At 43.4% G+C, this 13,520-nt stretch overlaps 1 protein-coding gene and 1 long non-coding RNA gene across 6 annotated transcripts in view; one reads left to right on the forward strand and one right to left on the reverse strand.

Annotated features, from left to right (window-relative positions):
* Window positions 1-13,520, forward strand: part of LOC123606255 — a 141,004-nt gene that overhangs the window by 94,337 nt on the left and 33,147 nt on the right. The window contains exon 6 of one of the 2 annotated variants that reach the window (XR_006716190.1): window positions 7,987-8,410. The exons of the other annotated variant lie outside the window; for it this stretch is intronic. This is a non-coding gene — a long non-coding RNA (uncharacterized LOC123606255). Of the gene's footprint in view, window positions 1-7,986; window positions 8,411-13,520 lie in introns of those variants that run through there. 2 annotated transcript variants of the gene reach the window in all.
* POU6F2 (POU class 6 homeobox 2) overlaps window positions 2,774-13,520 on the reverse strand; it is a 495,064-nt gene continuing 484,317 nt past the window's right edge. For 3 of the 4 annotated variants that reach the window (XM_045494367.1, XM_045494365.1, XM_045494364.1), the window contains exons 9-10: window positions 10,883-11,051; window positions 2,774-7,361 (exon numbers count right to left, since the gene is read on the reverse strand). In XM_045494367.1, the coding sequence (XP_045350323.1) occupies window positions 6,857-7,361; window positions 10,883-11,051 (674 nt within the window). In that variant the 3' untranslated portion in view covers window positions 2,774-6,856. The remainder of the gene's footprint in view (window positions 7,362-10,882; window positions 11,052-13,520) is intronic. The other variant, XM_045494366.1, reaches the window with a different exon arrangement.

Here is a 13,520-nt window from a genome sequence, read left to right on the forward strand (position 1 = left end):
TGGCCCTTCATTTTCAGGTTAACAGAGTCAAAAGGAATTCATGAGGCACAATTGCCAGGATTTGTGGTGACTTGGAGATGTGTATGTGGGTGTGTACAGGGGTCAAGGATGACTTCTAGATCTCTGCTTTGGATTGCTGATGGGTGGAGCTATTAACAAGGATAAAGGGGCGCTTGGGTGGCTCAGTTGGTTGAGCGTCTGGCTCTTGATTTGGGCTCAGATCATGATCTCCCAAACTGTGAAATGAAGCCCCACTTCAGGCTCTGTGCTAACAGTGAAGAATCTGCTTGGGATTCTCTCTCTTTTCTCTCTCTGCCTCTCCCCGGCTCACATGTGAGCCTGCATGCTCTTTCTCTCTCTCAAAATAAATAAAAAAAACAAAACAAAACAAAACAAAACAAAACAAAACAAAGATAAGTGGAGATAGATGGAGATAGATGGAGAAAGCCCATAAAGAAGAGTGTAAATTATGTCCACAATCCGCTTTAAGAAAACACAGAGATGTTTCATATGTTCTAGATAGATTTTCACCTAATACATAGAAAACCTCCACAGGTATCTTCTTCTTTTTCCCTTGACCATGGCTTTCTCTTGGTAGTGCCGATAAGCAGAAAGGTTCTCAAGGGCTGCTTGCTTAGACTCCTTTCAAAGGGAGGAATGATGGAGAAGGAACCCAGACCTGTGTGAGTTAATGAGGAGCTGGTTTCATCTGCTTTGTGACAGCTTGCTCCTGAACTCTTTCCAACTACGGATTTTTGATTAACTTCATCAACTATTGTCCTGCTACACTTGCCGCTGAACAGATGACACGTATATGGTTGGCTTAGTGGAAAATTGTATTGGGACAGCCTTTGGAGCATTTTAAAACAGGTATTGGTGATTGTCTTGGAACTCGGGCTATTTCTGCCCGTTCATTTACTGGTTTCAAATCAGCTTCAGAACTGTGTTTCCTTATTTAGATTCTGAAATTTATTTGTGAAATATTATAACACAAGAAACCTGGAGTGATTCTAAGTTTCTTAAAGACAAGGATTCATTTTGTTTATTTCTGCGTGTCCACAACAAAAAGTTTCTGGCACATAGGAAGTGTTTAGCAGGTATTTGTGGAGTACGGAATGACTGAATGTAAGTGGTGGGGATCTTCTTTTATTTTCATCTTTTTGTTTTCTATTTTATTAGATTTTATTATAAGACTTATAATAGGTAAAGTATATTAATAAAGTGATTCAGATATATAGTTACAAAGAAATTATATTTATATCAGTGGTTGTTGCCCAAATATTGTATTATTGGTGCTGGGATGTCCTTATTAAGCATGGAGACAATTATGACTTTTTAAGTTGATATTTTCCTGGTCTTTCTCTTCGGCCCAGCATGACGGTAGAACCCAACTTTGCTGAACGTGCCAATGTTGGTAGGTGGAAACTAGTAGATTTTTACTGTGACAGTTGAAATAATTGTGTCCCTTCAGTATATTAAGCATTTCTATAATGAACAAAAGACAACCGCATTTATTTTTATATCTTGGCTACTGTGAATAATGCTGTAATGAAGATGGAAGTCCAGGTATCTCTTTGACATACTTATTTTATTTTTAATTTGAGTATAGTTGAGATGGCTATCTTTTTAAAGATATATTAGCAAACATATTTTATAATAATAGGCTTAATTATAGGCATGACCTTTGCCCAGAGTATTTTTAGAGTATTTTAAATGGAAATAAACCTTGACAACGACTATATTTTGTCTTTCACTGCCCACGAAGGCAGAAGTTTCAGCATTTTTTTTTGCTCCTCTTAAAAATCCATCTCGGAGCTTCCTGGCCACTTTCCTTGCCTATTTATAATGTATGGACACTCCGATTTTTGATTCTTTTGCTTGCCCTGAAGCACTTCTATCAATCACAAGATGAAGTTGATGTATGGACCTCCATGTAGCATAAGAAATGTTTGCTGAAGGTCATTAAAGATATGCAGATTGTGATTCTAATTAAAAATATTTTTTTAAACTGGTATTTTGACAAGATATACCCACCTTCCTTTTGATTTAGTAAATTACAAAACAACATTAACTCACGTTAAACTGAATTAGGAGCATATTCTAAATGCCAACACTTTCTAGAACATGCACTGACAGACATTGCTTAAGAGCAGGAAAAGCTCTTTTCCCAGCAGAATCCTCTATATACGTGACACAGAGCTGGGTGTTAGTAGGAGACTGGGGTGGCTGCAGGTTTTGTCTGCCTACTATATAGTTTCCGTCTTCCGTCTTCAGGGTCTTGTGGAGACTTCCTCCTTCATCCTTGGGGTCCCGCAGGGTTGTTATCACATGGACCCCCTCCCGCCCCACCAATAGACAGGAAGGGTCTGTGACCCTGAGTGGCCAATTCAAGTACCTCATTCCCCAGCACAACTCCTCATTTAGAGACAGGCGCACAAGACTCAACATCTGGGGTCTCTGTCGGAGAAGGAAGCCGAGCAGGGCAAGCCGATGAGCTGCTTGGAACCACTGTATCCAGCTGTGCTCCTGGTCGGGTCAAAACAGCATGGTCTCTTTTTGTTTCTGCAAGTTTAAGTTGGATTTCTGTAACCTGCAACCAACGGAGTCCTAATTTATCTAGTATTTTATTGGAAAAGTTGAAACAATCATGACATTAACCGGTCTGCCTGGATTCCCTTCCTCTTCTTAACAGCTACCATTACAACACACGCTCATTTACATGCTTGCAATTTAAATGACATATCTGAGTTGAAGACACACTTAGCCTAGAAGCTCATGTCAAACAATTCTTTATTTTTTATGGTACAAATTAAAAGTGACAGATCTGAAGCTGTTAAGAAATACACAAAGTGCAGCTTTACTGACCATACAGATATTGCTCTAGATTAAGTACAGTTTCGTCAGGTTTTTTTTTTTTTTTTTTTTTTTTTTTTTTAAACATTAAGCAACCTGTGCAGATAAATCAGCTTTGGTTTCAATGTCAGAGCAAGTAAGGAGCTTTTAAATATCCAGTTTGGCTTCTTGGTCACAAGTCCATCATGTCAACTTCTCATCATGATGATTTTTTCAAAACAACCCAGTCGGTTTTCCTGCCCTCCTTCCTGCTGCCTGCCCCACGCATGGAGAGGCAGCTCTCTGTGGTGCCTCATCAGTGACCCTGGTGACCAGTCTAGATCACAGCACGTAGGACAAAAACAAAAAAAAAATCACTTTCTTAACAACAAATAAACAAATGTGCCTCACATAATTTCAAGTTGAAGACAAGCAAACCACGTGACGAAAAGCTCATTACAAAATGTTATCCAAACAGATTTTACAGTCAAACATTGAAATGAAAATCAATTTCCTTTTTCTCCATTTTTTTTTTTAAGCTTGGTCATTAACTGGGTACAAGTAGAGTGCTGAGGTAAAACATTGATGAACAGTTTGTATTTCTTCTTTTTTTTCTTAAAATAGGAACAGTTTAGTATTGCAAGATTGTCAGCAACATTTAAGCCATATCTATACAATGTGCATATACCTACAAATACTGAGCTTTGGTCCAGCGTAGAGAAGATGAGCAAAGGCATTTTACAATTTCTTTTTGGTTATAGCTTGAGTTCTTTGATACGCCTCTACTTGGTTTTCTTTTTTCCTAGCTCCTTTTGCTGTTTTGTTCTCTCTTTTGTGGGGTGTGTGTGTGTGTGTGCGCGTGTGCGTGTGTATGGTGTGATTACAACATATAGAACCCAAAACCTTGCAAATGCGATTAAAACTCTCAGCGGTTCAAAATGTTTTTTTTGGTTGAAAAAGAAGAAAAAAAGCCCACAAACAAGTGTGAAATATAACATTGGTCATTTTTCGTTCTCATCAAACCATGAAGGAAATGAAGCTGACTGTGATTTAAGAATATGTAAGAAAAATATTGAAGCTTGGAATACAATCACATGTGCCCGAAGTGGCTTTTATTTTTTGTTAGTGGCAACCTTAACCTTCAGTTCATGGGAACATAAAAGACGCTTAAGTGCTGTTGGCATATGAAGTTGTTTACAAGTGGAAATAAGAAATGTCATAATAAAAATTAAGCAGTAGGTGAGGTCCCGAAGACTTACAAGTCACACAATATAATTTATATTCCTAAGAATTTGTTCAGGCACCTTTTTATGCCTTGTAGCAAAAAATTCATCTGTAAAAAATTAATATAAGAAGCATTACAACACCTTATAAATAATTTATAAAACAATACAAAATTATAAAACTATAAAAAAAATCACTGCACATGAATGGTTTTACGACTGTGGGATGAATACATTTCTTTTTTATTCCACTCTGGAAGATCACTTTTATTTTTTATTTTCACTGTCCTAGTTATCCCCTCCCAATTATAGATCTCCAAACGGAGCAGGCCTTATGCAGCAGCTGCTGGCATATGTTTACACATTTAGCATCCATTATATGTCCGCTTGTTAACTTCTCTTCCTGGGGAGCTTTTCTTGACGGAATTTGGAGCAGGTCCTAGGAGAATACAAAATCTGTTTAATTGATACGTTTTTGGATTTCTGGGTTGTTGGTATTTGTGCGGTGGATTTGGTGGTGGCGAAATGGGTGCCGTGATGTCGTTGGCATTGAAGATCAAGTTAGCCGTGGTCCATTAGCCGTGGTCCAGTTAGCATCAGACTGGTCCAGTGGAAACACCTTCACAGGCGAATGATGCCACTTGCAGGATTTCTTTCTGAGTTTCCTTGCTGGTGGCCTCCTGACTGCTGCGTGAATCATGAGCCGTCTGGGAGGGGGGTGGGGTGGAGACGCTCATACCATTGCACTGACATCACCAGCCGAGGGGCCGACAGAAGAAACTCAAACTCCCACGGGGGAGGGAGTGTGTTAGGGAAAGAAGATAACATTTCTCTTCAGTCGGGCAACTTGAGGGTTTTTTTTTCTTTCATAATTTACTTCTACAGAGCACATGAGTGTGATTAGTAATTAACTATTCAGGAACATTTGCATCTAGACGGTGTGCACATCTGTGGTTCTCTTTGCCAGCTCCTTTGAACACATTTTGCCTATACCTGTGGGATCCGGGTGTCCACCTGCCCAGCCATCCTCGCCTCTCACCCTTTCCTTCTGGCCTACTAGGTTATTTCGGCCCACCGATCTTTTGAGTAAGTTTTTTTTGAAAAATGAAAGAATCCCCTAGTTCTAATGGTGAAGGCTATTCTGCTGTGTTAGACAAGCCGCTTCTAGATTTTTTTCCTTCTAGTGGAGGCACTTGATTGCTACAACTTCTTTTCCCCTCAAGAACCCAGCCCCCAATTCCAATTGTTTAAATTTGTCTTCTAACTTTCTGCTCTATTTGTATATCCCAGGAACAAATGCTCCCCCCCCCCCCCTGAAAAGAGTCTGCCATCCCTACTGGAATGAAAATAGTAGCAGAAAAGATGGGATTTGCAGGGTACATGATGGCCTTTAATGATCCAGTCACGATCCCTTTCTTTTTGGCCTGTTTTCTTTGTGTGTGTGCATATGGGTGTGTGCATGCTATGTGTGTGTTTTGACTGAAATCTTGAGACATTTCTTTGGCTATCAGACCTCTGAGAGAAATTGCTTTGCACAGAAGCATAACATAGATGTAAGTATTGAACCAAATGTGCAGTTTATGTTTATATTACAAAATTGGTTTTGGTCAGGTCTCCATGTACGTGGCCAACAGACTGAGAAAAATCCCAAGCTCTGGTGTGGACAGTGAGTACAATTATAGCTTATGCCAGTGTTGACAGTTCATCGAGCAAAGCCCTCGTTATTTTGGAGTCTCTCCTGCATTTCACCGGGATCTGAGTGGAAAGGACACGGTTCCCACTCTGTGGCCCTCCAGCAGACCCTGGAGGCCACATGTGAGGGAGATGGAGAAATGGAGGAAAAATGAGAAATGCGGGCTCCATTTTCTTTTCTCAAACCCACAAGTCATAGTGAGAAGAAAGCAATGAATGCTTTGGCACACGATCCAGGATGTCGCCCCCTCCCCCCCCCCAAAAAAAACCCCACAAACAAAAAGAGAAAAGAACGCCCCACCCCCAATGAAAACCAACAGTGAGCCTCACATAATGGCTTCAACGATGGCACCCACACCACAGGTGGGGACAGAGATGGGTAAGATGGGAGAAATCAGGCTTCTTATTTTTCCTTTAAGTACAAATGTAAAAATTCCTAACGCAACTTTACACGCAGAGAAGAGTAGACCAACGATCGCGTTTGCAATGCCGTGTTTCTGACTTTGGTTAATAGGTTTCATAGTGAAATCAGCACTTAGAACCTGAAAGAATGCAGTCCCTAGTCCCTCCTCCAGGTGGCAGGCTTGTATTCTCTTTGAACAGATAAAAGTTTTTGTTGGTTTTTTTTGTTTTTTTGTTTTTTGTTTCTGTTTGTTTTTGTTTTTTTGTGTTTTTGTTTTTTTTTGGTTTAGTTGTTTTTCTTTTTCCTTAAAATGTGTTCACATTTTCATAATGTACAGAAAAAGGTATGTGGTTATTTGGTTTGCTTTAAGTCCGTTAAAAAATTGGCTTTGAGGGGAGATGGGTGGGGGAGGGGACTATCCTACCGCACACACCTGCGGCGGGGTGTGTGCCTTGTTTAAAAATTTTCAAAAATTGTTTTTTTTTTTTCTTTTTGGAAAACCAACGGACACGTATAAACCATTCCGTCCACTTGGTAGTCTCCTTAGTCCTTTACTTACAAGGGTGATGACTGGAGCTAGTTTTCAATTTTATTTTCAATTTATTGTTATTATTATTAATTATTATTCTCAGTTATGGTCTGCGGAGTCCAAAGGGTGGAGTTTCGTTTCTGTGGGTTTTGCTTCTGATTCTGGGCGGGCGTCTCTTTAGGAGTTTTCTTCCAGAGAGTCTGTTAAGGGCTCCAGAGGGACGGCCGTGGCCGGCTCGTGCTGTTTTAAGCGTTTAATTGTGTTCTTCAGGGCTTGCCTCTTATTGCAGAACCAAACTCTAACTACCTCCCGGTCATAGTTCAGCTTCTCGGCAATTTCGGTCATTTCCTGCCCAGAGGGGTGTGTGTTCTTCTCAAAGTGGGCATTGAGGATCTCAAGGGCCTGGGGTGTGAAGGAGGTGCGCCGCTTGCGCTTTTTGGACGGTTCGCTCCCGATAAACTCGGTCAGGTTCTGCATACCTGCTCGATGGCGGGCCTCAGCCTCAGCCATCCACCGCTCAAGCACCGGCTTGATCTTCTGGGCACTTTTAGGGGTGATGTCCAGCTTTTCAAACCTGGCAGGATACAAAAGGCCAGGGTTCAGTTTGGCTGTCAGACTGCTAGCTATAGTGTTCTCTTGGGCTTCCTGTGGTAGGAAAAAGTGGCTTCTCAGGATGGTGTGTCTGGGGGGAGAATTGAGAAAGAACAGTCTTACACTGAGTCCTCTGCCAGGGTGGGCCTCCTGCCTGCCTGCCTGCCTGACTGCCTGGCAGAGCGAATTCACTCCAGATTAGCAGCCAGCTCAAGGAGCCGACCCCGCTCAAGCCAGCGCGCCCCCCTCCCCGCATGCTTCATGCCCCCATGCAGCCCGCACAGCCACGCGGATGGGGGTGAGGAAGGGTGCAGACCACAGGACACACGAGCCATCATGATGGGAACAGACACAACTCGCAGATCTTTTTCCCCCCCGTGCACCCTGGACAGCTGAGCTTTCACGTGGATCGTGCCGGCCGCATTTCCCCCTCCTCAGAATCCTCAAGGCAAAGATGCACACCAGGCAGCGGCATCCGAGCCGACAGCTGCCGTGGCCTTCCATTTGAAATGATTCTTTTTAAGTTTCACGGTTCATTTTCCTTAAACTCCTCCCACCGACTCGGTTAGGCAAATGTTATAGCTGTTCCTTACCATAGTCGGTTGATGGCAACTGGAACGCGTTTCTTTTACGGCTTTCTTTTCATCTCTGCGTATGTCTTATTTTAATCTCTCTCTCTCTGTCTCTCCCTTCCCCTCGCCCCTTCTCTGTCTCAGGTAACCAACAATTTGCACCATATGTAAGTTAACAACATGTGCCCCTTTCAGGTGAAACACAGCCCGTGGCTACTTTACTGTTGGACTCAAACAGCCGGACACCTTGTAATTGCTACGAACACCCCCCTCCCCGGATGTGCTAAGGCCACGTCGTGCCTTTTGAACGCTGTCCAGTGTAATGGTGTACTTTTGCACCAGGGCATCAAGCTGTGTTTAATGTGGGATATCTGCACACTGTACTTGAATGATATCATTTTCTGTAAATGAGCTCTTCTATGTATCAACTGCCATCAGCACTCCTCTGCTACACTGATTTTTAAAAAATGGGAAGCATCTTGGATGAAATTATATAGAGTGTTTTAAGAGGTCATCATGGTGGCAAATCAGACTCACTCTCAATGAAATATACCAAAGGACCACTTGCTTTTATTTGCTTGTTTGTTCTACATCCAAATTCACAGCCCTCCAGCATGACAACTTGGGATACACAGATCCTCTCTTGGATCCTCTCTGGCTACACTCTTTTTAAGTGGTCAGTGTGTTGAAAGACAACCGTCTGACTGCAGAGCCCATCTTATTACAATAGTCTGTTCTCATAGAGCTAAAATGAACCTGCGTTGGCCAGTCAGAGTATGTTCTATAAGGACGCTTGCAGAAGAAAACAAAAGGATAGTCTTCTTTTATGGGCCATAATCTTATCTTTGACAGTGAATTTTAGATATTGTGATAGCAGGCAAACAGTGTCAAGGTTTAATTGGATTTCCATAGCATGGCCTTCCATGTATGGTTTGAGGAGTTATTTATTTATTTAAAAAACAAAACAAAACAAAACAAAAAAACACCAACCAACTTCCACTACTGATCAAAGGGGGAAGAGGTATGTTTTGCTTTTAATGTAAAAGGAACTAATCATCTAATATCATTTAATGAGCTTGGACCCTGAGGCACGCTCCCCCAGAGCTCCAATTGCCGTGGTGATTTGCCACATACCACATTTTACCATCATTCACCATGAAAGCCCCAGAGTTTAAACTCTTGATGGCATGACAACAGGCTCTAGGGATAAAGCTGGCATTCGGGATGCAGGGACACACCTGGGGTGCCCAGTGTGTTGGTGGTGTTTCCTCCTCTGTGTCTCTGACCAGGAGGGGCTCATCAAAGCCATGCCTGGGAGTCACTGTAGCTCGTAAGTGACACCTGGGTGAGCAGGCTCGAATGCAGATTCCTTCCCACCCCTTAAAATGAACCTGAATTGTTCCAATGTCAGATCATGGTCTCTTTCAAGACTTTCATTTTTTTTCTCTTGGTAGTTAGCTCCTAGAACTGGCTCACCAAAACACTAGGAGCTAGAGAAAGGCTGTAAAGTCAAGGCATCTGACATATTCTGTTACCCAGTGATTTCCAGGGGTCTCTCTCTCTCTTTTTCATCAGTCCTGGCTTTCTTGGCTTCCCCTGGGGAAGACTTTAGAAATCAACATATTTGATTGGAATGCCCTAGGCACACAATGTGCTCTGGTGGAAAACATTAGATGGCACTTAAACCAATAAAAGGAAATCACGTTTTAGGTCTAAAAATAAGCCAAAGAGGACGCTAGCAAAAGTAACAAATTGGCAACAACTTAAAAACCTGTAGCTGCCTTTATCGCCGGGCCGTCAAGATGAAACAAAATTAATGTTTCCCGACAGGGAGCCACAGTATTCATATCATTGATGCCGCTTGTTAGTGTTGATGTTTCTGTACATGTTGTTTGGAATAACATATACAAGCCTTGAAACAAATTTCCCAGCAGTAGTAGTATCCTTGTATAGACTGAATAAAGGTTATTTTCTACAGGGAGGTATCTTATAAGAAAAAACAGTAGGGGAGACCATAGAAGTGAGAGGATCCTATGGCGCTTTTTGTATTTAACAACAATCAATGGGTTTTATGGAAAATCATTGAGCAAAATGTGAGCTGCAAGCTACTACCCCATACTGATGTTATTTATAACCTTAGTCTTAAACTGCAGGAAAAGTACACTTCCGTCCTTTGGGGAATACATTAAAAGTATAAAGAGCAGATAAAAAGACAGCATTTCATGGATCACCAAGAACAAAATCCACTTAAATGAGTTTAGAGTTGGTTTCTTGGCTTTTCCTGATGGAGGAGGACTCATAAGGCATTGCCCAAGAGGAAAAAGCTCTTACAGAAGTGCCTTTGTTACCTCATGCATAAACATGGGATTAGCGCGACACACACATGCATGCACGGGGTCTGCTTCTGGCGGCTTGACCCAGATCAACTTGAACACAACCAAGGCTGGATGCTTGTCATTTATGTATGTATTTATTTTGGAGGGGTGGGGACAGGTGAGGCCAGATTCTCACTACCCCTGCCTGCGCCGCGTAAAGCAACGGCTTCTTTGAAAAATGTGCTTTTAGAGTTGTGTCTGGGAAGGCAATGCTACTGCATTCCTCGGCGGTCACGAGACGGTTAATTTTCTTTTTAAGGTGTTTTTTCTTGGAAGAATCCTGAGAGCCATCCCTGGGCAGAAATGGTGGGAACGGCAGCTTTATGACATTCGCTCAGGACGCCTGTCTGCAGACAGGAGACCGTGGCTCTCAGCCTCACAGGAGGGTGGGGAGGTCCAGAAGGAAGCTCCTGGCCCGAGGTGGGGTACTTCCAATGAGACCGCCTTCTTTGTGAGTTGACAGGAGTTATCAAGCCAGGACCCCAAATCTGCTTCAGCACCTTCGTTTCCATCAGTGTCACCAATTCCAACATGTAAGCGCCCCAAACTCAGTCCCCATACTCTACCCCTCCAGCTCTGCCCACCCGAAGAAGAAAAGCTGAGCCATGAGGACAAACGAGGCCCAGGCCGGCCAGGAGAGGTGACAGCATGTGGGCACGGGTTACCTGCAGATGGCCGATTGGCTGTACGCGGGGCCCTCTGTAGCACTGAGAGCCTGTCCCACCTGAGTCTGGGTCAGGCCAAGGGACAGGCGCCGGATTTTAAAAGCTTTGGCAAATTCTCGGATCTCCTCCAGATTAACCCCATCCACCTCACCCGCTGCCGTTTGAGGATCTGTGGAGATGTTTTTAAAAATAGGATCAATACGTCAACACACATCCAAGTAATATCTGTTTATCACGGCTTCTAAGAAAGTGGCTCTCTTTGATAGCAGAGTGGTGGGGAAACCAACATTGTCCAGTGTTCCCTGTGTGTCCCACGTGAGGCACCCAAGACCCCATCTTCGAGCCATCACACCTCCACAAATCATCCTTTGGATATTTCTTTCCCGGAAAAATACCCCAGGAAGCTCACACCGCCGCTTTCACAATACAAGAGCATGCTCCCTTGGGGTTCACAAGTAACAGTCAGGGCAGGAAGGCACTAGCTATGGGATGCAACTCCATTTTGCCCACAAAGATGTTCAAATATTGTGCGAAACTATAAACATGGAAAGGCTTCAATTTGAAATGTCTTAATTGGATTCTTTAGGGCTAAAAATTGCCCTTGGAAAAAATAGCATTTTGTGTTTTTCCTTCACCGGATCACCACTGCTGTCAGGCTAACAGATGGTAATGCTAATTTCTTATGTTCACATTAGCCCCTCAGAAGACCATGCTTATGAAGCTGTGAGACGAATATTATCTTTTTTTTGTTCTCCGATAGCAGTTTACTGACATGATGCCTTTGTCCCCTAAAAGGGCACATGATAAAAAATGCCTACTGCAAGAAGGCTCCTTTGGTGCCGGAGAACGCGGTCAATTTAGGACTTATCAAGGGAAATGACACAACAGCTGGAGAACGAACCCCCCCTTCCCGCTACTGATCCCCGGATAAATGATAAATGAAAGCGAACGCCAGGCTGGAGACAGCATGGGTTGGGGATAGGGGAAGATTTCAAAGTGCTGCTCGATCCTGCCTGGAGCGAAGCCGCTCTCCCCGCCAGCTGACTCTATTGTTCTCCACCTCATTCCTTGGACTTAGGTGAAAAGTTTTTCTCTTCCTCTTTCTGCACAATAATCCATCAATTTCAGTAAATTCAAGCACTTGTCAAGGGACTGTGGTGGACTAGATTAGTCTTCTGGGCTCAGGGCTACAGAAACTCCTGTTCTCATGAAGAGAAATAAACATTTGCATTTCAAGGGCCAATTTTTCAAAGACTTTTAAATAAACATGCTAATATCTGCGGGGGGGCTTGGAGCTTTGGGTACAGATGGTCATTACAGGGGAAATGGACTCTGTCGATAGAATCAGCAATATAGGTATGCACCGTACCTTCTTTATGTTCACATTTGTAAAACCCCTGTAGAATTTTTACGTGTTGTTCGTCATAATTTTGTTCATGGCAAGATTGAAAAGTGGTACAAGGTACAAGCACGATGGACAGTCTCTATTTCTTAAGTGACTCCTGGGAGTCCTAATGAGTGTTAAGAGGGAGCTAGAGAAACAGGAGGGGAGTTGCGGTCTCTAAGGACTTTATAGTCTGTAGGGGGTTGGGACTTAATATTATGAATGAGAAACAATTGGAGAAAAAGACCAGGCTGAGTATAATCAAGACCTATTGGTGTGACCCCTGCCACAGAATTTACAGAGAAGGGAGAGGTGGTAGGAGGGAGGATTCATCTGGGTCATGCCCAATGGGCAGCTTTCAGAGAATGAAGGGGCCATATTCTGGGGAGGTGGGCACAGAATGCAGGCAAGAGTGTTGGCCTTTATGGGCTGGGGAGCTCGTGCTAGGAGCAGAGAACATTTTCAGTGTAGGACATTGAGGATCTATGTCCCTTGGGCAGGGGCAGAGGGTGACTATACAAATCTTGCTTTTTCTCCTTGGTTAAAGAAAGGCTTGTTTGGGTTGTCCTCGGGAGAGGCTGCCCTCTGGATCTTAAGTCCCATCAGCACCGCAGCCTGGAGCGACTCCGAGGGTTTGCTAAGGACTCTGGGAAGCCAAGTCCACACACCCAGCAGCCTGGAGCCTCTTCTCTCATTTCTTCATTTAAACATTCCTAGAGCAGAAGTTGCAAATGAGCAGCTTGCACATCAAACTCAGCTTCCCTAGAGCTTATGGTTTTTTGGAATTGCCAACATTTAAACATTGGGAGATTGCTAAAGAAAAAAAAAAACATCTCTATGGTTTATGTTCATTTGAATAGAAGTTTGGCTGCTCCAGTCTCCATTTGCACTTAACTTGGGAACAGTCAGCTAGAACTGGTTCTGGCTGCCCTGAGAGCCCCTCCTCCTCATCTGCAGCCCTCCTTAGACCTGCTGCCGGGCTCAGCCGGTTTTGTGACTCTGCTGCGTTTAGAGTGTGCATTCCCAGCGGGTGGAAATTGGTTCTGGGGTGGTGGGGGGGGGGGAAGGTGGAAGAGTCTTAGATTGGACAATAGTTGTGGCTGCCCCAAGGGCCGTGGTACATAAACAGAACAGATGTGCAGTATATCTGTGATATTAACGGTCCACGGAGGAAGGAGGGCAACTAGGACAGAAAAGCACAAATACTGGAGTGGGGGGAGGTGCCTGGGTGGCTCAGTTGGTTAAGCGACCGAC

Source organism: Leopardus geoffroyi, chromosome A2 (assembly GCF_018350155.1).
Source record: "Leopardus geoffroyi isolate Oge1 chromosome A2, O.geoffroyi_Oge1_pat1.0, whole genome shotgun sequence".
In the NCBI taxonomy this organism is placed as follows: Eukaryota; Metazoa; Chordata; class Mammalia; order Carnivora; family Felidae; genus Leopardus; species Leopardus geoffroyi.